Source organism: Canis lupus, chromosome 17 (genome assembly GCF_003254725.2).
Source record: "Canis lupus dingo isolate Sandy chromosome 17, ASM325472v2, whole genome shotgun sequence".
Taxonomy (NCBI): domain Eukaryota; kingdom Metazoa; phylum Chordata; class Mammalia; order Carnivora; family Canidae; genus Canis; species Canis lupus.
Genome location: NC_064259.1, coordinates 4487623 through 4512085, shown reverse-complemented (window position 1 = coordinate 4512085; position 24463 = coordinate 4487623). Strand labels below are relative to the sequence as shown.

At 47.0% G+C, this 24463-nt stretch overlaps 1 protein-coding gene and 2 pseudogenes across 1 annotated transcript; 1 reads left to right on the top strand and 2 right to left on the bottom strand.

Moving 5' to 3' along the window:
- Positions 1-1144: 1144 nt before the first annotated feature.
- Positions 1145-21685, bottom strand: RSAD2 (radical S-adenosyl methionine domain containing 2). Its single transcript, XM_025454746.3, has 6 exons — positions 21230-21685; positions 15122-15283; positions 10458-10687; positions 7641-7790; positions 6852-6884; positions 1145-4354 (listed from the first exon to the last, which is right to left on the bottom strand). The coding sequence occupies exons 1-6, from the start codon at positions 21573-21575 to the stop codon at positions 4190-4192; spliced, it is 1086 nt and encodes a 361-aa protein (XP_025310531.1). The 5' UTR covers positions 21576-21685; the 3' UTR covers positions 1145-4189.
- On the top strand, positions 18644-18770 carry LOC112665126 (small nucleolar RNA SNORA70; annotated as a pseudogene).
- Positions 21686-22520: 835 nt separating the features above from the next.
- LOC118351222 (non-histone chromosomal protein HMG-17-like) lies at positions 22521-24463 on the bottom strand (annotated as a pseudogene).

Below are 24463 nucleotides of genomic sequence, written 5' to 3'. Positions count from 1 at the left end.
TTAAAAAATATCCCTGACCGGAAAGACGTGAAGTAAATTAGCAGTTACCTCCCAGTGATACAATTATGGATAATTTTTATTTTCTTCATTTTGCTCTCCTCTGTTTTTCAAATATACTCTAGATATGTATTATTTTTAGAATCATGAAAAAAATGTTAATGTCTCTTCTGATTTTTCAAGTCCATCTCAATAGCATCTGAGTTGGACTTGCTGTGCGGGTTCCCCCTGACTGGGTAGGGCACCGATGAGCAGGAACTTGATGTGGAGTCATGAGCTCCAAATGTGGCCCAGACGCAATGATCAAGGACTCGAGCTGCCCCCTCGAGACTCAAGGTCCTGGATCTGACCCTGGTTCTCTGGGGCTGGAGCCCAGTGTTGGTGAGCATGCAGGAGGATGAAGGCAGTGAGGCCACATGGGTCCTGAAGAGGTGAGTGCCCTAACCAGAGCTCAGGTGCATGGGCCCATCTGAGAGAATGCTGTGTGGCCAAAGGAGGACCAGTCCAGTCTGGAGGGCAGGAGGTGGACACTGGGGCCAGCCATACAGAGTGCTTGGCCCTAAGAGCCTGGAATTGAGAGCAGAATCAGACAGCGACACGTTGAGATGCTCCAAATGAAAAAAAATCGATCAGTTATGGGAGGTATGGGAGGGGAGTGCTGACTGACAGGGGAGGTGCTTGCTGCTTCCATGCTGGACCAGTGGATGTGGGTAAGGAAGGGCCCAGGAACTGACCGGACAGCTAGGAACCGGGGTGCGAGGGGTGAGCTCTGCACCTCCTGGGACTCCAGGGCAAGGCGCTTGTCTGCCCCCGGGGGCAGCTGACCAGCTCACACTCAGAGCACGGAGTTGGGACCAGTGGGCTGGAGGCTGGTGCTACCCCGCGTCCCCTGCCCTGACACGGTCAGGTTTTGGACACCTGGTTCCCAGGATGCCCATTCTCATTTTAGAATACAGAATGACTCATCTCCACTCCATCTTGTTGCTGATTGGGTTGCCTGTGATGTGCTTATTAATTATTGATAACTTTGTTGATTTTAAAATTGTTACTCCCTTTTAGCAACGGCAAAGTTTGTAAAAACACCCAATGAGTTTAAATGCACAGCCAGGAGACGCTTCGTTACATGGACCCACTGAGAGAGAAGGCATCGTACAAAAATTGTTTTTATTGCAACATCTTACAACACATCAGATAAATCCTCAGAAAGCATCACATATGAAGAAAAAAATATATACTTTTCTTAAAAATTAAGACATATATATACTCAAGACAAAGGCTCAAAATCTTACAGCACAATGAATCTCCCCCTAAGCTGGTTAAATAGTCTTTAACAAGAGGTTAAAACAAAAAAACAAAAACAAAAACAAAAAAATCCAAAAAACAAAAAACAAAAACAAACAAACAAACAAACAAACAAACAAACAAAAAAAACCAAGAGGTTAAGCAACAAGATGAATCATTGCCTGATAGAGCCTCATGGAGACTGGTGGCTCGTTTTAGAATCATGGTTCTTTGGACCAACCCAACCACTAGCCTCCAAATTCCAGTCGAGATGGAACAGGAGCCTGCATTTCAGATGATGGATCTGGGTGGTCTCAGCCATCTTCAAACTTAAAAGAAAATAGGGAACTTTCAGGTCATTTATCACTAAATGACAAAGGTGATTCGTACTTGTAAAACCAATATGCTATTCCTAATGTCTGGTCTTCCCAGATTTCTTAAAGCAAAATTCTCTTCATATCATTACAATGTAAACGTTAGCGACACTTAAAAACACCACAAAACCTTTGCTCTCAACACTTACATTGAGATGCCTCAGATAAACTACCATTTGATTTTTTCCTTTCTTTTTTCATTCATTTTTTCCCCAAAAATTCCAGTTAGCTGACATATAGCGTTGTATTAATTTCAGGCATACAATACGGTGATCCAACACTTCCCTACATTACCCAGAGTTCATCATGGTAAATGTACTCCAGTTGTTTTCTCAATAAAGAGGAAAATATATCATAAAACTGAAATTCCTATTTAAGACCAAAAAAAAAAAAAATAAAGCAAAACGTTATATGATCCAAATTTGAATTTTACTCTAATGACAAATAATGTGTCCTTATTTCTCCCCCTTAAGAAAAGAAACATTTAGATATTTTAAACATTGCAAATCCCGATAGTGCGTAAGGATGGGGAGCGGTGATGTAAAACCAGTTGGAAAATATATTTTAAATGCCTATTTCTCAGGGGCAGTTTTGTTTTGTTTTGTTTTAGATTTCCCTTTGGGGAAAGAGTAACACAATTTTCCACATTTTTTTTAATTTGAGCGGATTTGAGAGAAATTCATTCCAACTCAGAGGATGTGGGTTTCCAATTTAGATTCTGTTTCAAATAATGATTGAGCCCCTGCTGTCCACCAGACAACATCTTTGGTGCTTCCACATACATGATCTTTCTTTGATGAACTTGATCTTGTTGAATAGTGTCAAGATCAGCATAGTATGCTCATGTTACATTAAAAAAATATATTTATACTGATTATATTAAGGGCATCATAGCTTAACTATGGTCAAAACCCATACAGGGAAAAAAAAAACTTTCTAATTCATTTCTCTCTGAAGATATACAACAAAATAAAATGGAAAGTGCATGACAGCCCATCCTGTTTTTTTAATTAATTAATTTTAAATTGTATTCATATATTTATTTTACCCATTTATTTGACCCTGTTTTAGATGAGACACAACTATATTTCAGTTGAATTGCAGTCACTTAAAACTTGAAGTAGAAATATCTTTTCTGAGAAAAAAAAAAAATCACAAAAACCAAACTTTCAAAATCACCAAGTCTGGAAACTAGGTTAAGTAGTGGAATTGCTGGGTGTTTGCTTCAGGGACTCAGGCAGCATTTAATGCCACCTAGTGACCAACCCCAGCATGGCAGCTGGATGAAAATGTGCCTTTGCCTCCGAGGGAGGTGGGGGTGGATCCCCATGATTTCCTATTTCTGAAACAATGATAAGAAATTATTTAAAAAAAAAAAAGAAAGAAAGAAAAGAAAAAAAAGAAAAGAAACAAATTATTGTTTTCCAGGCAATAAGATACTATCTAAATTAAATAAACAAAGTGCATGTGATATTTCCACAAGGGCAGGCTTCTGTTCCCTGACCCACTTCAGGCGACATTTTCCCAAAGAAGCTGGTAAAGGAAGGAACAGGATCTTCTCCTACTGACCCAAAGTATATCCTTATTTCAAGTGATTCAAAGTTAGTTGAGATATATGATATTGTGCCACTGGTTTGTTGATGTAAAATCCAGGCACATTCTAGATGCTTCCTCACATTCTTTCCTACATACCAGTCCAGGGCTGTTTCCTAACAGATCAGGCCCATCTAGTAAGGTGTCATTTATCAGAGATGTGGGGACAACTGTCCGTCCAAATGAATGCATACGCCGTGGCGAGGCTGACTCAGGTGGCTTGGATGATGGGTTCCTGCAGCAACAGGAACCCTGACCCCGGGTCAACTTTGTCATGAAAGGTATGGAGTTTGCTGGTTTTGCTGAGACTCGGAAGAGAAAACAGAGCCGCAGAGATAATTAACACCCACAGAACAGCCAGCAGGGCCCAGGGGCTGTGCAGAGCACCGGCAGGTGGACACTCCCTTCGAGGTGCTTACTGAGCACCGATGAGATGATCATTTCCTACCCTGTGAAATATCTGTTGACTGTTTCCAACTCTGGGTAAAGAGTCCAAGACTTCAGTGGTTTAAAGGCAGAAGGGAAAGAGCGTGTCAACAAGCAGAATAATTGAGGGAGGGGCAGAGATTTTGTAATTGCTCTAGGTGTGAAAATTGGCATCTCACTATTTAGCAGGAAAAAAAAACGACTCTAGCAAATGAAAGGACTGGAAAAGTAACATCAAAACTAGGAGCACAGGAGTCACAGAAAACACTTGCTAAAAAAAATAAATCCTAAATAGGCTAATTAACTAAAGTTACTGGTTTTGCATTATCGACGGATTTCAATTATCCCAGTGATTTGTGTGTTCAGTGGCCACAGACAATCAGATATCACGTGCAACAGAAAATCAGATCTGGGGCCCTTGCAAAATGCCAACAGGAAGCCCCGCCGATGGAAGTTGCCACACCCTGAGTCTGAGTGAGTTCCCCACAGGTGGGTTGAAGGCTTGCTCCATCTTCCCTCTACCAGTCCAGTTTCAGATCTGCCTTGCTCCATACATATTTTCCTCCTCGCTTTAGAAACATCTTTTCATCAAATCCACTGAATTTTATAGCTTCCTCTACTCCAACATCCAGGATAGACTTGGAAGGATCCTTCCGCCCATTCTGACAGTTCAGGAAGCGCATCTAGGAAATCCATGACAGAAAGGAGTATAATTTATTCCATGAAACTCAATTCTGGGGATTAATCCAGAGTGGTTTTTGATATTGCACTCATTTCAACAAATATTTATTGAAGGCCGTGGGCCAGATGCTATTCTGAGGATGCCGACCTCCTTGAACACCCTTCCTCTATCCAAGTTGCTCACTTTAACATGAACACATTCGATCAATGTAATGCATAATAAGCTGAATTATACGCATGCCACAGCAGGTGCATGTTCCTCCATTGGGGGGGCGGTGAGTAATGTTTAGGAAACTATAAGCTGGAGAGACCAGTGTTATATAAGCACAGACCCATGAAACAGGAGGTGTATCTGGGAAATTGCAGGTAGGTGATATTGCTGGAGTGAAAAGCGCTCGTGCATGAATACATAGGTGTGAAGTTAACAAAAACCTCTTTCAAGAAATGGAGGGGGAGGGATAAAAAAGGAAGTACAAGGCAGGCAGGCGCCAGGCCAAGAAGAGTCTTATACACCCTGTTAAGGGTCCCAGTTTTTCTCCTAACTTAAAGGCCTTACAGGCAGGAATCAGGTCTTCACACTTCTGCCCCACCGTGTCACTGAGCATCTGTAGTAATACTTGTGGAACCAAAATGTTCTTTAATTACCAAAAGCAAATGTCGGTTCCACTCTGTTTCTGGCAGTTGTGTGGAGACCAGAGAGTCTGTTGAGGAGCACGGCAGCATTGGTCAAAATCCCCAGCCAGTCATGACACTCCAAAAATAAAAACTGGACCGCCCGGGGGGGCTCAGTCAGTTAAGCGCCCAACTCTTGGTTTGGGTTCAGGTCACGGTCTCAGGGTCGTGGGATTAAGCCCTATCTTGGGGCTCCAAGCTCAGCGTGAAGCCTGCTTGAGATTCTCTCTCTCCCTCTCCCTCTGCCCCTCCACCTCTCTCTCTCCCTCTCCCTCTGCCCCTCCCTCTGCCCCTCCACCTCCCTGTGCCCCCCTCCTTGCACATTCTCTGTCTCTAAAAATAAAATAAAAATAAAAATAGACAAAGATAAATTCTGTTTGACTTTTCCTCTCTACCTCGAACCAATGCACTGAACACTAGAGTCCTTGCCTTCCCCCTTATGCCCCATAAAGAAAGTTCATAGTGACCAACACCAAAATGGTTATGAAGCATCATTGATTGATTTTAAAATAGTAAAATACCAAAAGTCAAATAAATATTTCTCAAACACCAAATTCCATGTATACATCATTAAAGTCATTGTTCTTGTTGGAATCTATCTTCCTTTCTTTCTTTCTTTCTTTCTTTCTTTCTTTCTTTCTTTCTTTCTTTCTTTCTTTCTTTCTTTCTTCTTTCTCTCTCTCTCTCTTTCTTTTCTTCTTTCTCTCATATTTTATTTATTTGAGAGAGAGATAGCAGGCACGAGCAGGGTGGGAGGCAGAGGTGGAGGGAGAAGCAGACTCCCCTGCTGAGCAGGGAGCCCCACATGGGACTCGATCCCAGGACCCCGGCATCATGACCTGAGCCCAAGGCCGACTCTTCACTGAATGTGCCACCTGGGTGCCCCTGGAGCTCATTTCTTAGGAACAGGTCTCTGAATGGACTTGTTTGTCCTGTACTAGAACTATTGGCAAAGGCTTATGAATCGAAGTACCCCCCCGCCCCCCAAAAAAAAAGACAAAGGAAGGGGAAAAATTAAGTTGTTTTTCAAATTTGTGAAGGATGGATTTTCTTTTTTCTTTGTAAGGCAGAGCGGTGGCAACAATATCCACGGCTTTGGGAGAAGAGCTGTAGCTGCTTCTCAGCAGAGCCAAGATTTATCAGTCAGGGAATAGGCTGGCGGTATCAGAGGTATTGAAGGTAATATGAAGTGTGAAGGTGATGTGAAGTCCTCCCAGGCACCACCGGTTCCCGTTGCTGGAGAACTTCCAGCCCACGACAGCGCGACAGAGGTCTCTGCAAAGTCAGCTTCAGGGTGACCTCCATGGCTCCATGGCCTGGGGTTGGTGCGGATACAGGAGCCTGGGTCATACGAAGTCCTGTCTACACGGCTAGCTCAGACCCGACCCAGTGAGATAAGGGCTCTATAATAGTGATGCTAATCTGTGACAACAGAAGTAGGAAATGCTGGCTCCAAAGATAACCCGGGACCGGTTATGCTCAGTAGAGCTCAACACTGGGATTGTTGAGCTCTAATTAATTTTAATTAATTAAAAATTACTGAATTTTTAATTAAATTAATTAATTTTTAAAAAATCTTTAAGATTCTTTTTATTTAAAAAAAAATTTAAATTGGGGATGCCTGGGTGGCTCAGTGATTGAGCGCCTCCCTTCGGCCCAGGGAGTGATCTTGGGATCCTGGGATGGAGTCCCACGTCGTCAGGCTCCCTGCATGGAGCCTGCTTCTCCCTCTGCCTGTGTCTCTGCCTCTCTCTCTGTGTCTCTCATGAATAAATAAATAAAATCTTTGAAAAAAATTAAATTGTATAATTCATTGCAAGTACTTACATACTCATCCAGAATAAGGTAGGAATCTCTCATCTGCAAAAGAGAAATGACACACAAATTTAGTTTCAAGTGTATTTTTCAGTACGTGGGTTCAACGATCTTGGGGTGTTTGAATGTGTGTGCTTTATTCCTTCTGGAGTCTACACTTCTTGTATCGCCTGAGTGTCTTTGGGTATGTCCCCTACGGGGTGGTCCCTCTGTCGGTGCCTCCATCCCCACCCAACATACGTCTCCAGGGGCATCTGTCCGTGTCCACTCGGATTCCAGCAGATGCCAGCAGGCTGGCTCTCTGCCCCACGCTGGGAGGGTCGCATGGTGCTCAGAGCTTCTCTGACAATGAAATCTCCCCATTTCTTCAAGCGATGGGAGGGCCCTGTTCCTTATTTAATCTTCCCAATGGATGATCCTACACTGAATTCAGTGAATACACTGAATGTCCCCCTCTGTCAATGCATAATGCTTTCATGCTATTACCTGAGAGCTCACCTGAAGATCTTAATGTGACTCTCATTACCTGTAACCAGTTGTATCTTCTACAGGTATATGGAAGGTGGACCCTCTATAGGAAGCTATAGTGGTTCAAGATTGAGTCCTTGGAATTGCTCCCGCTGTGGGAACAGTGGGCGGACGCCTGGTCCAAGGAGCTGAAGCTCTTTTAGCACCCCTCCCATCCTGCTCGCCCAACCCTCTAAGGGAACAACGTGTGGACCCCTCTGGGCTAGAGAGCTCCCTGCTTGGACTCAATCTCAAGGTGTCATGATGAACAAGGCAATGTTTGCTTCATACAACCTTCTGGTTAGACTCGGGCACCAAACAGGACACCTCTTTGTGGCGGTCTAAGAATCCTTCAAATTCTTCATCGCTGATAACAAACCGCTGCGCTTCCCTCAGGGCATCCTCTCCAGAATTCTCCCCCTCAATCAGAAGACATTGGAAGACCTGGGACACAAGGAGGGTGTTTGTTGTGCAAAGAGCCTCCCATCATTTTCACCCCAAACCGCGTTTCCCCAGACCCAGCTTCGTCTCTTCTGAGCAAAGACGACTCCCCTGACTAAGGAACCATCTAGAAAGACGTTGCTCTGGAACCCCTCAAAGTCAGGAAGTGCAAACCGTCTGAAAATATATTTTTTTTTATTATTTATTTATGATAGGCACACAGTGAGAGAGAGAGGCAGAGACACAGGCAGAGGGAGAAGCAGGCTCCATGCACCGGGAGCCCGACGTGGGATTCGATCCCGGGTCTCCAGGATCGCGCCCTAGGCCAAAGGCAGGCGCTAAACCACTGCGCCACCCAGGGATCCCCCGTCTGAAAATATAAAACCAGTCTGGTGTATGTTTGATCTGGTCTGATAATCCGATGTCTTCAGACCACCAAATACCAGGTGTGCATTGCAGGAAATATGGACAATACAAAAGCATCAAGAAAATGAATCATTTGTGATTCCCAAACCAAGAAATGAATATTTTCAGTATGTTGTTTCTGCTGGCTTCACTAAACCCTTACTAAGGCCTCTAGGCTATGTGGTTTATTTTTCAGTTAATATACAAGGACAGTTTCCAAAGCCTTTAATAGTCTGTCAACATTCCCTTAAGTAAACAATTGTGTGTGTGAATGTATTATCCCACCATAAGGAATACCATCATCCGAGAAGGAAAAACTCTGTCCCGGGGACCCGCTCCTGGAGGGACCAGGTGGCAGCTGATCAAACACATATCCAGCACCAAGCCTGGATCTGTAGGGTTTTCATGCAAGGGGAGGATTATATATAGTGTTTAATTAGAATTAATTTTAAAACTCCCTAACCAGTGCCTTCTTTGCTCACTCTATTCCCTTTCCACCTTCCTTTGGCTCCCAGTCCCTTTAACACCTGTCCCTGCAGACCCTGGTCACGTGGTACTTGTATCATTTGCCTTTGTGGGTGTCAGCCGCTTGGGAGGGGACACCCTCATCATTGTCCCCACAGCACCCAACCCCAGTCCAGGTGCAGGGTGAAGAGGGATGCCTGGCAGGGAGGTTGGAAGAGGTTTCCACACAGGCTAGAGGCCCAACCTTGAATGTCAGGTGGGTGAAGACACACATGAGCTTTTTCCCTCGAGACTGTGGTTCCAGAATCCACCAGCTCAAATGGAGCTTGAGAAGCAAAATGGGCTTGGAGGCGGAGAGGGTGGTGGGATTGATGAGGAGGTCAGGAGGGGTCTGCTCTGTCTTCACTAGAGCGAGCCTAGGGGGGACACCGAGCTCCCTGCTCACGAATACCACGAGGTCCCTTCCCTGCCACGCGTGCTCATGCTGGTGTCCTCCTGACGGGACCTGCAAGCCCCGAGGAGGCAGCCCTGGGGACCAGACACCTGGCTCAGGGGTGCAGGTTCTCATCCGTCTGCAGCTTGCAGACAACGGTGATCTGACGCGAAAACTGCTTTCCTAACAGGCAGGCGCTAATCTGCCTCCCTCTAGAAAACTCAGGATTTTGAACCAGCAATTCTGGAGCGAAGCAGCAAGTGGAAGCCACAATCACAGTTGTAAGATTGGAGAAGAAAGCTCTGAGATAAAGGAGCTATGAGGCGAGGCGCTCCCAGCAAGCCAAAGCCGGGAAGAAAAATGTGGATGTAAATACAGAGAGAGAAGGTGGAAAGAGAATGAGGAAGACAGTAACAGCAAAAGAAGTGGAACAGAGATGGGGTGTCAGGGAAAAGGAGCGGGACAGGTAGGTGGTTCTAGAAGGAGGATCTAAGAGCCCGGAGCCCAGCGTCCAGCCCTCGTCTGGCCCCCTCCTGGACCACAGCCTCCGTTCCTCCCACATCCCTCCATCGTCAGCTTCCCTCCGGTGCTTCCGGGGTGGGGGTGCAGGTCCGGGGGTGCAGCTGCTTTATAAGCAGCTCCCTGAGTTGATTCTAAAGAGCAGCCATGGGTAGGACACTTCAATTTACCATTATTTGCAGGTGTCTGCACCTTGTGGGTGCTAGATATAGACATCTCGAGTTTGAACTTCAGATTTTAAGGAGCTGATAGAGAGGTTGGTCTTAAAGCACCGATCTTGGCAAATAAACTTTGCTGCAACTTAAAAATAGTGTTGCCCCAATATCTTCTAATAATCCAATGAAAACTGTATTAACAGAACGTATGGAGACCAGATAGCCATTTATGAATAAGCCAACAGCTTTAAGAAGAAATCCAGCCTTATTATATTTAATAGATAAACACAAATTAGGCTTTCTATGGGCATAGTCTTCAGAACACCTCCAAGCACTGACTGTATCTTTTTTTTTTAAAGATTTTATTTTTAAGTCATCTGCACATGTAATGCAGGACTCGAACCCACAACCCCGAGATCAAGCCTTTCACGCTCCACCGACGGAGCCAGCCAGGTGCCCCCGACTCTATCTTTTGACTTTTACTCCCCCAATATTCCAGAAGGGAATCAGTTCCAGTTTCTAGAAGGGGAGACTGAGACGAAGGGAATGTAAGTAGTTGGAAGTTTAAGAGAGCTGGAGGAAGGACCAAGGCCCGGGTTTCCCATCTGGCTTGGTCACTCCGGGGTTTCAGCGTCACAAGTGTCTCCGGAACATTATCTGAGTTACGCGCAGCAGAAGCGACACGGCACTTACCTTCCAGCGGACGGGGTTCAGGGCTTTAATCTGCTCCCTCATGTCCTCGTCCACGTTGAATCGATTGATGACAGAGTTGATTTTGAAGGCCACTCGATAATCTCTACACCACGTTCTCAGTTTCTGGAGGTTTTCCACATGGTTTTTCTTTCCTTGCCCACGGCCAATGAGGACATTGACTTGCTCATCAAAGCTGTCACAGGAGATGGCGAGGATGTCCAGGTATTCACCTGAGGGACAGTGAACACCTTTAAGCCTCGAACACCATTCAAGGACCAAAGCTTTTAGGCCGTTCATATCTCTTTGTGATAAAACACATCTTGCTCGTATCTCAGGGTTTTTTTGTTTTTTGTTTTTTTTTTACAATTTTTTACTTAAATTCAATTTGCCAACATAGTATAACACTGAGTGCTCATCCCATCACGTGCCCTCCTCGGTGCCCGTCACTCAGCTACCTCACCTGTATCTTATTCTTAATGTTTAAAAAGACTTTTCCTTGTACCCACAACACTCCATGGAAATGTGAATTTTACTTGGCACTTGTTTAAATAATCTTGAAAAAAAATACACATCACGCATGAGGTGATGGAGATAACTCATATTTGACCATTCTAAAATGGCACCTCTGTATGTGTGTGAGCATTTATTGGTATATTTAAATGAGTCATTTTTTAAAAGATTTTTTTATTTATTCATGAGAGACACAGAGAGAGGCAGAGACACAGGCAGAGGGAGAAGCAGGCTCCATGCAGGGAGCCCGATGTAGGACTCGATCCCGGGACTCCAGGATCATGCCCTGGGCGAAAGGCAGATGCTCAACCACTGAGCCACCCCGGGATCCCAAACGAGTCCTTAGTTAATTGCTGCATCACAATTATGTCATTTCTGAGGCAATAAGTATTTTGGATCTATGAGCATTTACAGGTTTGGCAGTCTCTTTTGCTCATCATATAAATAAAATTGCTCTGCAGAAAAACTTTAATATTTTTGCCAGGTTCTTTGGCTTCTTCTTGACCTCTCTTCTATGCTGGCGTCACCATCTAAATGTTTGTAGAGGGACAGGCACCTGGGGGGCTCAGTCAGTGAAGCCTCTGCCTCCGGCTCAGGTCACAATCTCTGGGTCCTGGGATCAAACCCCGCATCATGCTCCCTGCTCAGTGGGGAGTCTGCTTCTCCCTCTCCCCCAGCTTCTCCCTCCCTGCATGTTTCTGTAACATCAATTTCTCCTCTGCCTTTCTTCTCACCCCTTTCATTTCCTTGGCTCATCCACCTGCCTCTCAAGCACAGACATTTTCAGCCACCCACCCCCTTCGCCGGCTATGTCCTCGACATGGACGGAGTCTGAGTTTTCCTCACTATGGTGACTGCAGAATTGCCTGCAAAGTTGATTCTTCAAACCCCTCCAATTATAGAAAGTAGGGGGTCCTGAGACTCTTTAAGCAACTATGACCAGCTGTCCTAATCAGAGAGACATTTTAAGTTCAACGTAGAGGCCAATCTGATATTACCCACGTGTACGCCCTCCACTTCTTAGCACAAATTGGAGAAAGACTGATGTGACGGGTTGTCCTGAACTCTGAACCGTGAGTTGCAATCTATTAAGCAGATTAACAATAAACTAATCATCCTAATTAGTCTCTCGTTTCTCCAAGGGCAAGCACTTGTCTTTTACCTGATTTACAGGCTCAAAGCAACGAGCACAAACTGGACCCAGAGAAAGCAACTGACTATTATTTAAAACAACTCAAAATGCCCTAAAAATTGATCTTAAATAAATTCCTGATGGTTTATCATCCTGAGAGAACTAACTGAGTGCGTGGTCTCTAACCCAACCAAGAACAAAGTTCAAAGGTAAAATAGACACCTATCAGTTATAGTAAAGCCTTGGTTGGTGTCCACATCAGCTGAGAATCCGTGTCAATTGCTTTACTCTGCTAACTCTCCAGCTTCTGCTCTGTGACCACAAGACCTCTTCCTCCTTCTCTCAGATTTTCTGGTAGGAGCCCTTGTGATGAGAGATAGCGAAGCCTATCTGTTGGCTCAGTCCATCCAAGTCTCCAGAAGAGCCTGCCTGGCCCTATGAGGGAGTGTTGGCCAATCGCTGCATGTAAGGCGACCAGAACATTCTATGTGTCTCCCACTCATGAAGTGTCCATGCCTGGAGCAGTGGGGCATGTTATATCAGCTCATCAAGAGCTGTTGGGGTCATTGAACAACACTCACGATGTACCTGGTTTTGTTGTTGGGAGTCCTGAGTTTCAGCTGCCATGGATGGGAACACAGCAGCATGTGCCTAAGTGACCAGCCTCACAGGAAAGCCTCAGACCCTGAGGCTCACAAGATCATTCCTAGGCAAAAGCATTCCTGACATGTCCCCATAGGTCACCGCTAGAGAGAAAGCACATCTTGTACGTCCTGGAAGGGAAGGACTTAGAAGCCTGTGTCTGAGCTCTCGGGACCCAGGGATGCATGTCTTCTCCTGCTATTTCTGCACCGTATCCTTTGCTCGGATGGACCTTAGCCACGAGCCTCGTCTGCTCCTGAGTCTCATGAGCGCTCTTAGAAAACTGCCAAACGTAGAGAGACAGACGGTGGTTGCTCCAAAATGGCTCTTCTGGTCCCCACAACACACAAACTTAGCCCTGGTCCTATAAACCAGAGGTGAGAAATTGGAGGCAGATAGGCCATACAGTTACACGTAAATGTTGCTATGGTTTTCCTGTGTGACATCTAATCCCATTTCAAATTATTTGCAAATATTTAAGGGGAGATTTAACATAAAATGTAGATTTCTGAAGTGTCTTTAAGAATTTCAGACTATGGAGGCCCTAACCCTACACTCCCATAGAGGATAAATGTCCATGGGAGCTCAGGACTAACTGCTGTCTGCGTGTCCACTATGAACCAGGCAGGGTGCTTCCCATTCTTCATGGCCTCACACCTGCTTATTGTCTCCCTATGACTGAAGTGGGTTTTTCTTATGCTCCTCCAAATTCACTGATTCCCATGGCCTTCCCCATGCCAGCATTTGAGCTTCTGACCCTGGATGTGGTGACCCGGCGGGGCCTCCTCTTCACAGCACAGTGGTGTGCATGCAGAGCCAGTGTTGGAGGAGGAGCATTGCTCAGGGACCCCCTCAACACCCAACCATTATCCCTTGTTCACATTGTCCCCTAAACTTTTCTTCCCCCTCTGAATCTGGTCCCCAGACTTACGTAGAAGCTTCTGACCCTATTTCACTAAGTGACTCCCTTCACAAACGTTTTTATTCTTTTTTAAAAATTTATTTTCGGGGATCCCTGGGTGGCGCAGCGGTTTGGCGCCTGCCTTTGGCCCAGGGCACGATCCTGGAGACCCGGGATCGAATCCCACATCAGGCTCCCAGTGCATGGAGCCTGCTTCTCCCTCTGCCTATGTCTCTGCCTCTCTCTCTCTCTCTGTGTGACTATCATAAATAAATAAATAAATAAATAAAAAGTTAAAAAACATAAAAAAATTATTTTCCTTATTTGAGAGAGAGGGACACAGAGAGAGACAGAGAGAGAGAGAGAGAGAGAGAGAGAGAGAGAGAGAGAGAGACAGCAGAGGGAGAGAGAGAATCTCAAGCAGACTCTGCACTGAGTGCTGAGCCTGATGCAGGGGTTAATCCCACCACCGAGGATTATGACCTGGGCTGCAGCCAAGAGTTGGACGCTCAACCCACTGAGCCATCTGGGTGCCCTGGATGTTTTGGTTCTAACACATTGTCTCGAATCTTCCCTGATTCACCTTTGTCGGAGGGGCTACACCACCCACATCCACAGTCTTCCCTCCCCATGCCCATTTCTTCTCCATCTCGGGAGGGGTATTTGGTGAGAGGCTCTCTGTGAGCAGCCTCAACAGGGAGTAGATGCAACTACTCTTTCAGTGATGTCAAGGCTCAAAGAACTCATACAAAGTGAGAACAGAAAATTGTGCTCTAAGAGGTTATCATCGTCTCCTGAAATGACGGTAATAACAACAGCTCTTATTTCCCACTGCTCCCTAAATTCCAGGTATGGTCTAGGGATATCACATCTATGGAAACTCGGCCATAAGGGACCTCCACGGTCTTAGGATCGCCATCCTGGCCGTGGAGCCAAATCCCTTGCAGCCTCCCAGGTCTGTCTGTCCACGTACCACAAGGTTCTGGGATTCTGTCCCCACGCAGATCTTTTGCTTAGATTTCTTCAGCAGCCAAATATGTAGCCAAAGGTGGGAGAGGCTGCTTTAGTCCAATTGCTTCATTTAGGAGACTAATACAACAATAGCTCCTTTCGTATCGAAATATTAAAGGTCAGTAGCACGCAATAAGGGAGCGGCTGCAGAGCTGTGTCAACACTCCCTAATGCCTTGGCCTCAGCTTCCTCTAAACCGGGCTGCACACCGTTGTTGTGCTTACTGATACTTTCTGTCACCTGTCCTGCCACACCCGTTAGTCAACACCTATAGGGCTCTAAGTATAGAGCCCGCAGAATGAAAGCCTCCCGACTGCCTGCATGGCTTGCACAGGGATTGGAGTTCGGTGTCTCCCCCCGCCCCATCACCTCTCCCTGCCACGAGCCTGGCCTCAGGCTCAGGATGGAAGGAATCCGGGACCAACGGTCATAGCAGCCCCGACTACAGCGTGATGCCAGGTGGCTCACCATAGTTCTGGAACCAGCGCTCCCGGATCAGGCTCCCGTTGCTCACGATGCTCACGCTGGGCAGCCCAAGCTCCTCTTTGCAGAACCTCACCAGCTTGCCCAGGTACTCGCCCCGGTCGTGGATAAATGGCTCCCCGCCTGAGAAGTTTATCTTCTCCATCCCTGCGGGAGGCAGACCACAAAGCTTAACTTCTGTTGTTTGTTTCCCCACTGCCCAAATACCCCTCACTATTTTCATGACAAAAGGAATGTTCTTTCAAAGTAATGAAAATGAAATGAAAGTTGCCCATTATCCCCTGCCCCCCCTCGAGCCCTGACTCCCCATGCTCCCCACGGGGGGTGTTGGGTGGGGAAGGGACTATCCATATACATAACCCGGGTCTGACTTCTCCCCTGCTTTAACATAGATGCTCTTAGTGTAGGGGATCGGTTTTAGAGATGATACACTTGCTTGGGAGGCAAAGGGAGAGATGGGCGAGACAGCACAGAGAGGTGCGGAAAACCGCCTCGGCTCCCTCCAGAACGTTCTTGCGGGGCCCTCTCAGCCCGAGACAGCCCTGCGCATGGCCTAGGGGCGTCCTCCCTCTCCCACAGGCTGGAACCCCCTCAGCGTGGAACTCCCGCCCTTGCCTCCCTTGGTGTACTCCCTTCTTTTGGAAAAGCTGTTAGCAGTTTCCTGGGGGAAAAACAAAACAAAACAGAACAAAAAAACACAAATCAAGATGAGGATGTCTAGGTTCCAAAATACATCTGTGACCAACAGTTTGGCCAGGTAAAGTATTCTGGGTGAAGTTGCTGTGCCTTGGGAATTTCGACGGCGTTATTTCCTGTGCTCTAGGTTTTAATGTTATTGCTCAGAAGCCTGATAACACTTTGATTTATAATCCTTTCTAAGTGCATGGGTTTGTTTTTTTTCCCCCTTCCGGAAGCTTTCTTTCCAGTGTCCCCAAATGTCAGGGTGATGAGTCTCAGCAGAATCTGTCTCTATTCATTGTTCTGGCCACTTGGCAGGTCCTTGAAGGAAAAAATACAGTTCCTAGGGTGCAGGAAGTTTCTCATTCTAGGGGTTAGATAACCCCTAGGTCTTCTCCAACGTGCTTTTCTCTTCGGGGGGTTCCTCTAGCTGGTCTGCGGGGCTCTGGCTTGTAACCACCACACCTTCCTGCTGTGTCTCCTGTGTCACACTTTCCCAGGACCTTATCTTTTAGTCTATCTATTAAAATTCTAATTTTAGAAATCCCAGTTTCCGTTCCCCAGACTCTCCCATATCTTAGTTTCTCAGCATAGCAGTAGTGCTCTTTCTTAACAAAACTTTCTCTCATCTATCCGGGGTTATCAGTTAGGGAAGTTTTGAAGTGTTTCCTATATTCTCCTTGTTTATTTGTGGTGGCGTCTGCCTTTTATTTTGGTGTTTCTATTTGTCCTTTCTTACTTGAGGGAAGCATAAAAGAGTGGAATGGAATTTCTGTGATTTAGGAAGAAACCACTTGGCTGGAGGGTTTTGCTACAGAGTGACAGAGGGAGAGACTGATTTAGCCACTGGATTATGCCCCGCAGGCTGGGAAGCTGTGGTCTTTCCTCTAGGCCATTCTATCCTGCTGGAGAAGACTCTCAATCTCCTGCTCGCTGCAGCCCCTGCTGCCTGCACCCAGGACGTGGACTCTCACACCCAGCAGGCCAACTTTCATTCCTTTGTGGAGCTTTCTGTCTCCCTGCTTCACCCAGGGTCCCTGAGCACAGCCTCCATGGGCCAGATCCTTCTGAAAATAAGCCTCCTGTCACCCATAGGGCTCGGGGAGGGGCTCCCCCGTGGTGGGGACAGCAGCGGATCTGCCTTCAGCCCTTGTCTCCCTCCTGCCTCCACCCCCGACTTCTTGATGAAAGCTGTGCGTCTGCACGATAAGAAGGTTCTCGTCTCTGAAACGTCCTGCATTCCCCGGGGCCGCCTGGGGAACCAACCTCTTGTAGCCACCGCCCTGCAGACACATGCTGAAGACGTCCAAGTGCCATCAATCAGTTTCAATCACTGGGTGTTGATTTGTTTGTGGGTTTGTGGGTTTGTGCCCCTCCTTTCAACGCTGTTGCTGAGATTTTAGTGGAGCGGAGGGAAGATTGGAGGGAACGGGGACATTTGCTAGAAGGTCCAGGGTATCTTGAAGTTTAGAACATATACACTGTCATAGTGGAGTTCATTTTTTTAATTAATTAATTTTTAGTGGAGTTCATTTTTAATTCAGCTCACTTTGACTCAGTTGACCGAGTCTTGAGTAGGTTCTCCCTGCCAGGGGAGCCCTCAGAGTGAGGCATTTCCAGAATTCAACCTTCCATCATTAAGTAACTTGCTCCTCTAAGTGAAGTTTGAAATGCCTGCTTCCCTGGGCCCTGAGGGTGCAAAGCCACAGCACCAGACGGACAGCTTATTCCAGATCGGAGTAGAGACAGAAGCCACTGCGCTTCAGAGACGGCGAGGAAAGGACATGGGGTGGCAGGCCACAGAGACGGAAGCACGTGTGAGCATCGGAGCTCAAAGGAAGAAGCAGGAGGCCAGTAAGAGCAGCAAACAGACGTGGTCACAGAAAGGAAATAATTAGCAGCACCAACCAGACTAGCAGAGAGGGCTGGGGAGCTGATCAGGGGCCAAACAGTAGATCATGCCATAAATTTCCCTACAAATGTTATTTGTCAACATCCATTCAACCCATGGATGGTACATTACTTGGTACCTACAAATGGTAGGTGTGTTACTTGGTACCTACCAAGTAATGAACGCTGTGCTCATTACTTGGAGATTTAATTTGTGCAAACTCCTTGTAGCACGGCTTTTAAAATGCTGTCCTGAGTCAGCTTCGAGGTCCCAGCTGAAGGCTGGTCAGATCCTCTTCTTGAGCAACCCCAAGCACCTCATCTAGGAGGCTCCCTCTGGGCCACTGCACTCTGCCCTCCGCCTCCCAGGGCCAGATCTAGAGAAACGGGGATGCCCCTGTGCCCAGAGCTCGCTGAGCTCACTCCCACTAGCACTCGCTAAGCAGACTTTGCCTCCCTGTCACTTCCTCCCTGTGAAAACTACAGTGAGGAGGTCACATCCACAGTCCCTTCCTGCCCCCTGCCTGGCAGCAAGTGGTGCTCCCCCCAAGGAAACAGTGAGAGCCAGTTACAAAACCCTTCCCAGTTTTTCTCCCTTGATGGGCATCTGGCCTCTCCACTCAAGGTAACGTGGCAAAGGCAAGCACTGAATCCTGAAACTAATCCAGCAAGGAAGGAATCCATCCTGGGTTTTAGTTGCAGAAATTGAAGCTCAGGGAGGTTCAAAGATTTATTCGAGATCATAAGGCTAGGAAAGAAACAATGGAGCTAGAATGGATGCCCAATCCGCACGGCCTTCCATCCTTGTCAGTGGGCTTGCCCCTCGTCTCTGCTCGCCTGGAGCCACCCGGCTTATGGCAGACCAAGCCACATGGCTTTTCAACACCCTCTTTCTCTTTCAGGTGTGTCTACAGCTGGACACTGACCAGTGCCATCATCTCGCTATTGAAATCCAACATGCTCTCCATGGGGGCCCAGTGTGCCATGGCTGCAAACAGTAGCCTCCTTGGTAGTGTATCCAGCCTGTTGATTGTATGGGTTGCCCTAAGGGACCTTGGAGACAGCCCTTTGTGGTCGACTTCGAGGTCTGACATCATGCTATCTCCAATCTAGGCTGCAGACAGGTATGTGAGGTGCCTTTGGGAAGCCCCAGGGCACAGTAGCCAGGGTCCACATTGGCCAAGTCATCATGTCCATCTGTACCAAGCTGCAGAACAAGAGCATGTGATTGAGGCCCTATGCAGGGCCAAGTTCAAGTTCCCTGGCCGCCAGAAGATCCACATCTCCAAGAAGCGGGGCTTTACTAAGTTTAATGTGGACGAATTTGAAGATATGGTGGCCGAAAAGCGGCTCATCCCAGATGGCTGTGGGGTCAAATACATCCCTAATCGTGGCCCCTTGGACAAATGGAGGGCTCTGCACTCATGAGAACCTTGCACCACCTGAACCCTACTCATGCCCACCAATAAATCCTGCTTCCTGTCTGTCAAAACTAAAAAAAAAAAAAAAAAAAAAAAAAAAAAGAAAGAAATCCAACATGCTGGGAGCCTGCTTGTGTGACAATGATCATCATCCAATGGAAACATCATTATTCCCTAAGGTGTGGTGAGATAGGGTCAGATGAACCAGAGGAAGCGAAACAGTACAGGCCAGCGGCCCTTGATGAGTTTGAGAAGACGTAGAGGGGACGAAAGGAACAAAAACTGCTTATAGGTGTGTAGGTAAGATCTTAGACGAGCAAGGCTTACTTCACGATGATGTTAACACCCAAGGAGCGATCACAGATCGATAACTGATGCTCCCAGAGGCTAAATTCCATTCAGTCATCTCTGTGTAAAAGCCGGAGAGGTAAAATATTGTAGAAGCCTCTTCCACCAGAGTAGTACATTTTCATTTCAAATGTAATTTACATTTAGATTTGCGTGTTCAATCATCACCAAAATAGATTTTCCTCCGTCAGCCAGCAATCTCCCTTACGAGGCATACGACCTACGACCTACGTTACACCTTGATCGCTTTAATTAACTTTGACTTTAGTTACTTAGAACTGAGGAATCATTATGTAAAGGTATTAATTATAGCTATAGTAGTTTATACTCTATTTAAAAACACATGAGCATTCACCTACTTGTGCCATGAAGCCACTTTTTGAGATTGGCATGCAAGTGATCTTGATTATCTACACTTTAACGATTGCAACACTGCTACTCAGAAAAGTTAAATGTCTTGACAAGTCTCGTCAGCGTTAGAGCGGGACTCTTGCAAGTCAAGAGTCTTAAGTTCTTTCCATGGCACCAGACCTCCCTCCCTTCATTATTTCATCTATTAAACCATCTCTCCAAGAACATTTATTACCCTGCTATGATGTCCTAGATATCCTGGCAGGCACAGAGATACACGGCATGTTAACGTTCAACCTCGGAACTCAGACTCTGTGGGGATCCAGGTATTAAAAAATAAAACAACAGAGGGAAACATCACGGTATAACTTAAGAAGGGCTAGGGATCCCTGGGTGGCTTAGTGATTTAGCATCTGCCTTCGGCTCAAGGTGTGATCCTGGAGACCTGGGATCAAGTCCCGCATCGGGCTCCCTGCATGGAGCCTGCTTCTCCCTCTGCCTGTGTTTCTGCCTCTCTCTGTGTCTTTCATGAATAAATAAATAAAATATTTTTTTAAAAAGTGCTAGAATGCACCTTTGTAACAAGCACCAAGGGTTGCAAATGAAGGAGAGAGGGCATTCCAGAAAGAGAGGACGGCATGACTATAGGCTTGATTTGTGCAGGCGCTGGGGGAGATGTGCCTGTAGCACAGGGCACTTAAGTCACCAGGATGGAGGAGCTTCCTGTCCCAGTGGGGACACCGAGACAATTACAGGGATCACAGCAATGCAGGTGAGCCCACTGAGTTGGGGATCCCAGCGAGGCGGGTCTGTATTTGGATGAACAGCTGTGGATGATGGAGCAAATGTGATGGAGAACAAAATAAGTCAGATCCAAGGGATGGTTCAGAGGTTAAGCTCTGCTTTCAGCTCAGGGCCTAATTCTGGAGTTCAGGGATCGAATCCCCAACATCATGAGCTGAGCCAAAACCAAGAGCCAGACACTTAACTGACTGAGCCACCCGGCCGCCCTTCACACACTGTAGTTCTTAAGTCAAAGACTTTGTCTTTGGTTTCACCTTTCCTCATTAACGATTTCTGGAAAGCCCCAATCCATCCGTGTTTTGGATAAATTCAGAGAGTGGCAACTTTCCCAGCCTGTCTCTTGGCAAATGCTGGCCACCCTGGGGGCCTGGCAGGTGCACAGACCTCTGCTGACACGGAGGCTACGGGAGGGATGGGTTTGCATCCCTTACCAGCTGCGCAGGCTGAGTCTGGTTCCCCTAGGCGTGCACCCCAGGCTCATCCTACTCTTGCCTTGAAGGACAGGACGGGACGCCTCCCAGGTTCTGCAGGAGCTCTCCCTCTTGTGCATGCGCCCAGCCAGTGGCTGTGCCCTGATTCCCTCCTGGGACGGGGGACTCACCGGCTTCCTGCAGCAGCCGCAGCCCTCGCTTGGCCTCAGCCAGGGGCAGCACAAAGGACGTCTTGGCCGTGTGGAAGCAGAAGCCACACTTATAGTTGCACTGGCGGGTGAAGTGGTAGTTGACGCTGGTGGGGATGGTGGGCTGGTCCAGGCCCTCCTTTGCCCCCGCTCTGCTCTCCGGCAGGAGCCCCCGGGCTCGAGGCTGCGGGCTCTTGCCCCCTGCCAGCCAGAGCACTGCCCTGAGCCAGAAGAACCAGGGGACCAGGCTGCTCCATAGAGAGCTCAGCGGCTTTTGGAAAGCGCTCAGCAGCTTTCCAGCAAAAGCGATGGGCACGAGCATCCACATGGTGGCCAGATGCTCTGAGGTAGCCCTGCATCCTGGAGACTCAGTTTATATGTCCTGGGGTGGCCTATTGCACAAGCAGGATGCACACACCTCTGACTGCCTGTCGGCTGAGCTCAAGTTTCGATTTTCCTGTTCATGAAAAATGAAAGTTGGAACAGGGCCAAGCCCGAAGGCTCGGGATCAGGGCCAGCATCTGTGTCTCTCTGCTGCACTTTTCCCTTATCCTCTGGGTCAAGGGTAGCCTCCCACCTGGATACAGATCAAGACCTTGCTCTGCGGCTCTATCTCCACCTAGCAGAGAGCTGCAGCAGGGAGAGATAGTGGCCTCCTTGGTTGCATTACTCACGCATGACACAGCCTGTGGAGCCTCTGACCGGGCGCCCGGCCTGCCATCGGGGCCACCCTGAGAGTTTGTTAGGAAAGCCAAAGAATGAAAGATATGATTGACCTGTGCAGGCGGAGGACAGGACCCACTCCAGACCACAGTCAGAACGCACAGGCTCAAAGTGACAGTTATCCTTACTCTGTCTTTCCTTAGGCATCTTTGTGGTGTTTGTTTGTTTTTTTAAGATTTTGTTTATTCATTAGAGACACACAGAGAGAGGCAGAGACACAGACAGAGGGAGAAGCCCGATGTGGGACTTGATCCCAGGACCCCGGGATCACGCCCTGAGCCGAAAGCAGACATTCAACAGCTGAGCCACCCAGGCGCCCCTCTTACGCATTTTTATAGAATTGAAATTTAGACATTTATATTTTCCCACATATCTATTTATGCATAGTTTATTTATTTACTTTTAAAGAGTCTCCATCCCCAGCATGAGGCTCGAACTCAGGACCTTGAGACCAAGAGTTGCATGCTCCTCCAACTGAGTCAGCCAGGAGAGTCATTTCTATTTTATTTTTATTATTTTTATTTTTATTTTTTTCCCAAGCCAGACTGTATCCAGCTTTATTAAAGATACTTTTCATAAACAATCATGGTATTTCAGGCAGGACATGGGCGGACGATCGTTAACAGTATACCACAACTTTCAAACTCCCTTCTTCAATGGACTACCAAAAATCAGGGAGCCACTATAAAATCCAATGAAGTCTTCATGTGATTCTCTGAACAGGGCAAGTTTAGAGTGGAGGGTTGGCCGTTCACATTTAGCATGTTGTTTAACAACTTTTCACAAGCCGACCCTGTCTTTCAGGAAATGAAATGAAAATGGCAGAATTATCAATCTGAAGATCCACAAGCTAAAAAAAGGAACTCTTGTAAGGGACGCCATCTCAGTGGTGACACTGTAAAGTCCAAATTGCCTGACATACTGGGAACCATTTCATGGGGTCAGGTTCCAACAGGTCTCTGGGTTTAAAGGAGTAAAGTCTATGTTGAAGGCAGAGAGGGAGAAGAGGACATAAAAAAAATGAATTTTAGTTTTTCCACACCACCAACGTGGCTCATGTGTGTCAACATCAAGGAATCCCTCCTCCTGGGAGCCAAGAGGAAGTTTCTCAAAACTAGGAGGGGAAGGTGTTTTTCCCTCTTGTTATCAATCTAGCTTCAGAGATATTCTATTAGTGACATATGCCCTCCCCCCAAAACAACAATGAAGTGTTCCGTGTGCTAACAACATAGCTTAAAAAAAAAAGTAAAACAAAATCCTGCATTTTTATAAAACTTGATAAAAAAATAGTATTTCAAACTGTTACAGTCACCAGAAGTACACCGTTTTCAAAAATGCACACACTTCACTTGGCATCTCTAGCACCTTCAGCTTTCTGTGCCTGGTCCGTTTGGGCATCTCCATTTTCTGCAGGGTTGTTTCCATCCTTGCCAGCCTCAGCTTTCCCGTTTTTCCCTTTGGGTACCTTCTCTCCCTTCTTTGCAGGGGCCTTTTTAGATTTGGGGTCTGGCTTTAGAGGAGCAGGTTTAGCAGATAACGTTGCAGATCTTCTCTGTGGCTCATCCTTCACCTTGGCTTTATCTCCTTAGCATCCCCTTCAGCCTTTCTCTTGGGCATGGTGGCGACGGCGGCGGGACGTAAGCGCTGGATGCGGGGATGGGGCGGCACGCAGGCTTTGGCCGGTCTGGGGGTCGTTCTCACCTCTTCTTCTTCACCTCTATTTTATTTTTAAAAGACCACAGGAAGGGGCTCTTGGGTGGCTCAGTGGCTAAGCAACTGCCTTCAGCCCAGGGTGTGACCCCGGGGTCCCGGGATCGAGTCCTACATCGGACTCCCTGCGTGGAGCCTGCTTCTCCCCCTGCCTGTGTCTCTGCTTCTCTCTCTGTGTCTCTCATGAATATATAAATAAAATTAAAAAAAATAGACCACAGGAAAATCAGATGCTTTTCTAAGATGGTTCTTGGTTCTCAAGAGCGACAGTGGCTTCTTTCTTATTTTTACAGTTTCTTAGAAAGCGCTGTCAGCTTTTGTGCCGAAGCTTCCCCCCCCACCCCCACCCCTTAGCTGTCTTTAGTCAGAGGCGTGTTTGGGCAGGTGGTGTTAGGTTTTCCTGAGACCTGTGGAAAGTTGGACCAGTCCTAAAGGGGAAGCTTCTGGAACCCTGAACCCGGCTCATCGCGTATAACTGTGTGACTTTGGTAACTTTCCTTGCTTCCTCTGGGTCTTCACTGCCTCATCTGTCGGTCCAGGTATCTCACGGGACTTGCTTTGGGAAGACTGAAAATTCTAACGTATGTGCATCACATTAACCGGGACAGCGTCTGGACGATTGGGTTTCGTGAGGGTTAGCTATTGTTCTTCTAGTCGTGTGACGTCCTGAACAGAAACAAAGATGACTTTCACTTCACTTAGAAAGGAAACTGAAAGTAAATTCAGCAAAACAGCAAGCCTCTGTGTAATGATTTCCAATTATTCCCTGATGGCTGTAATCCA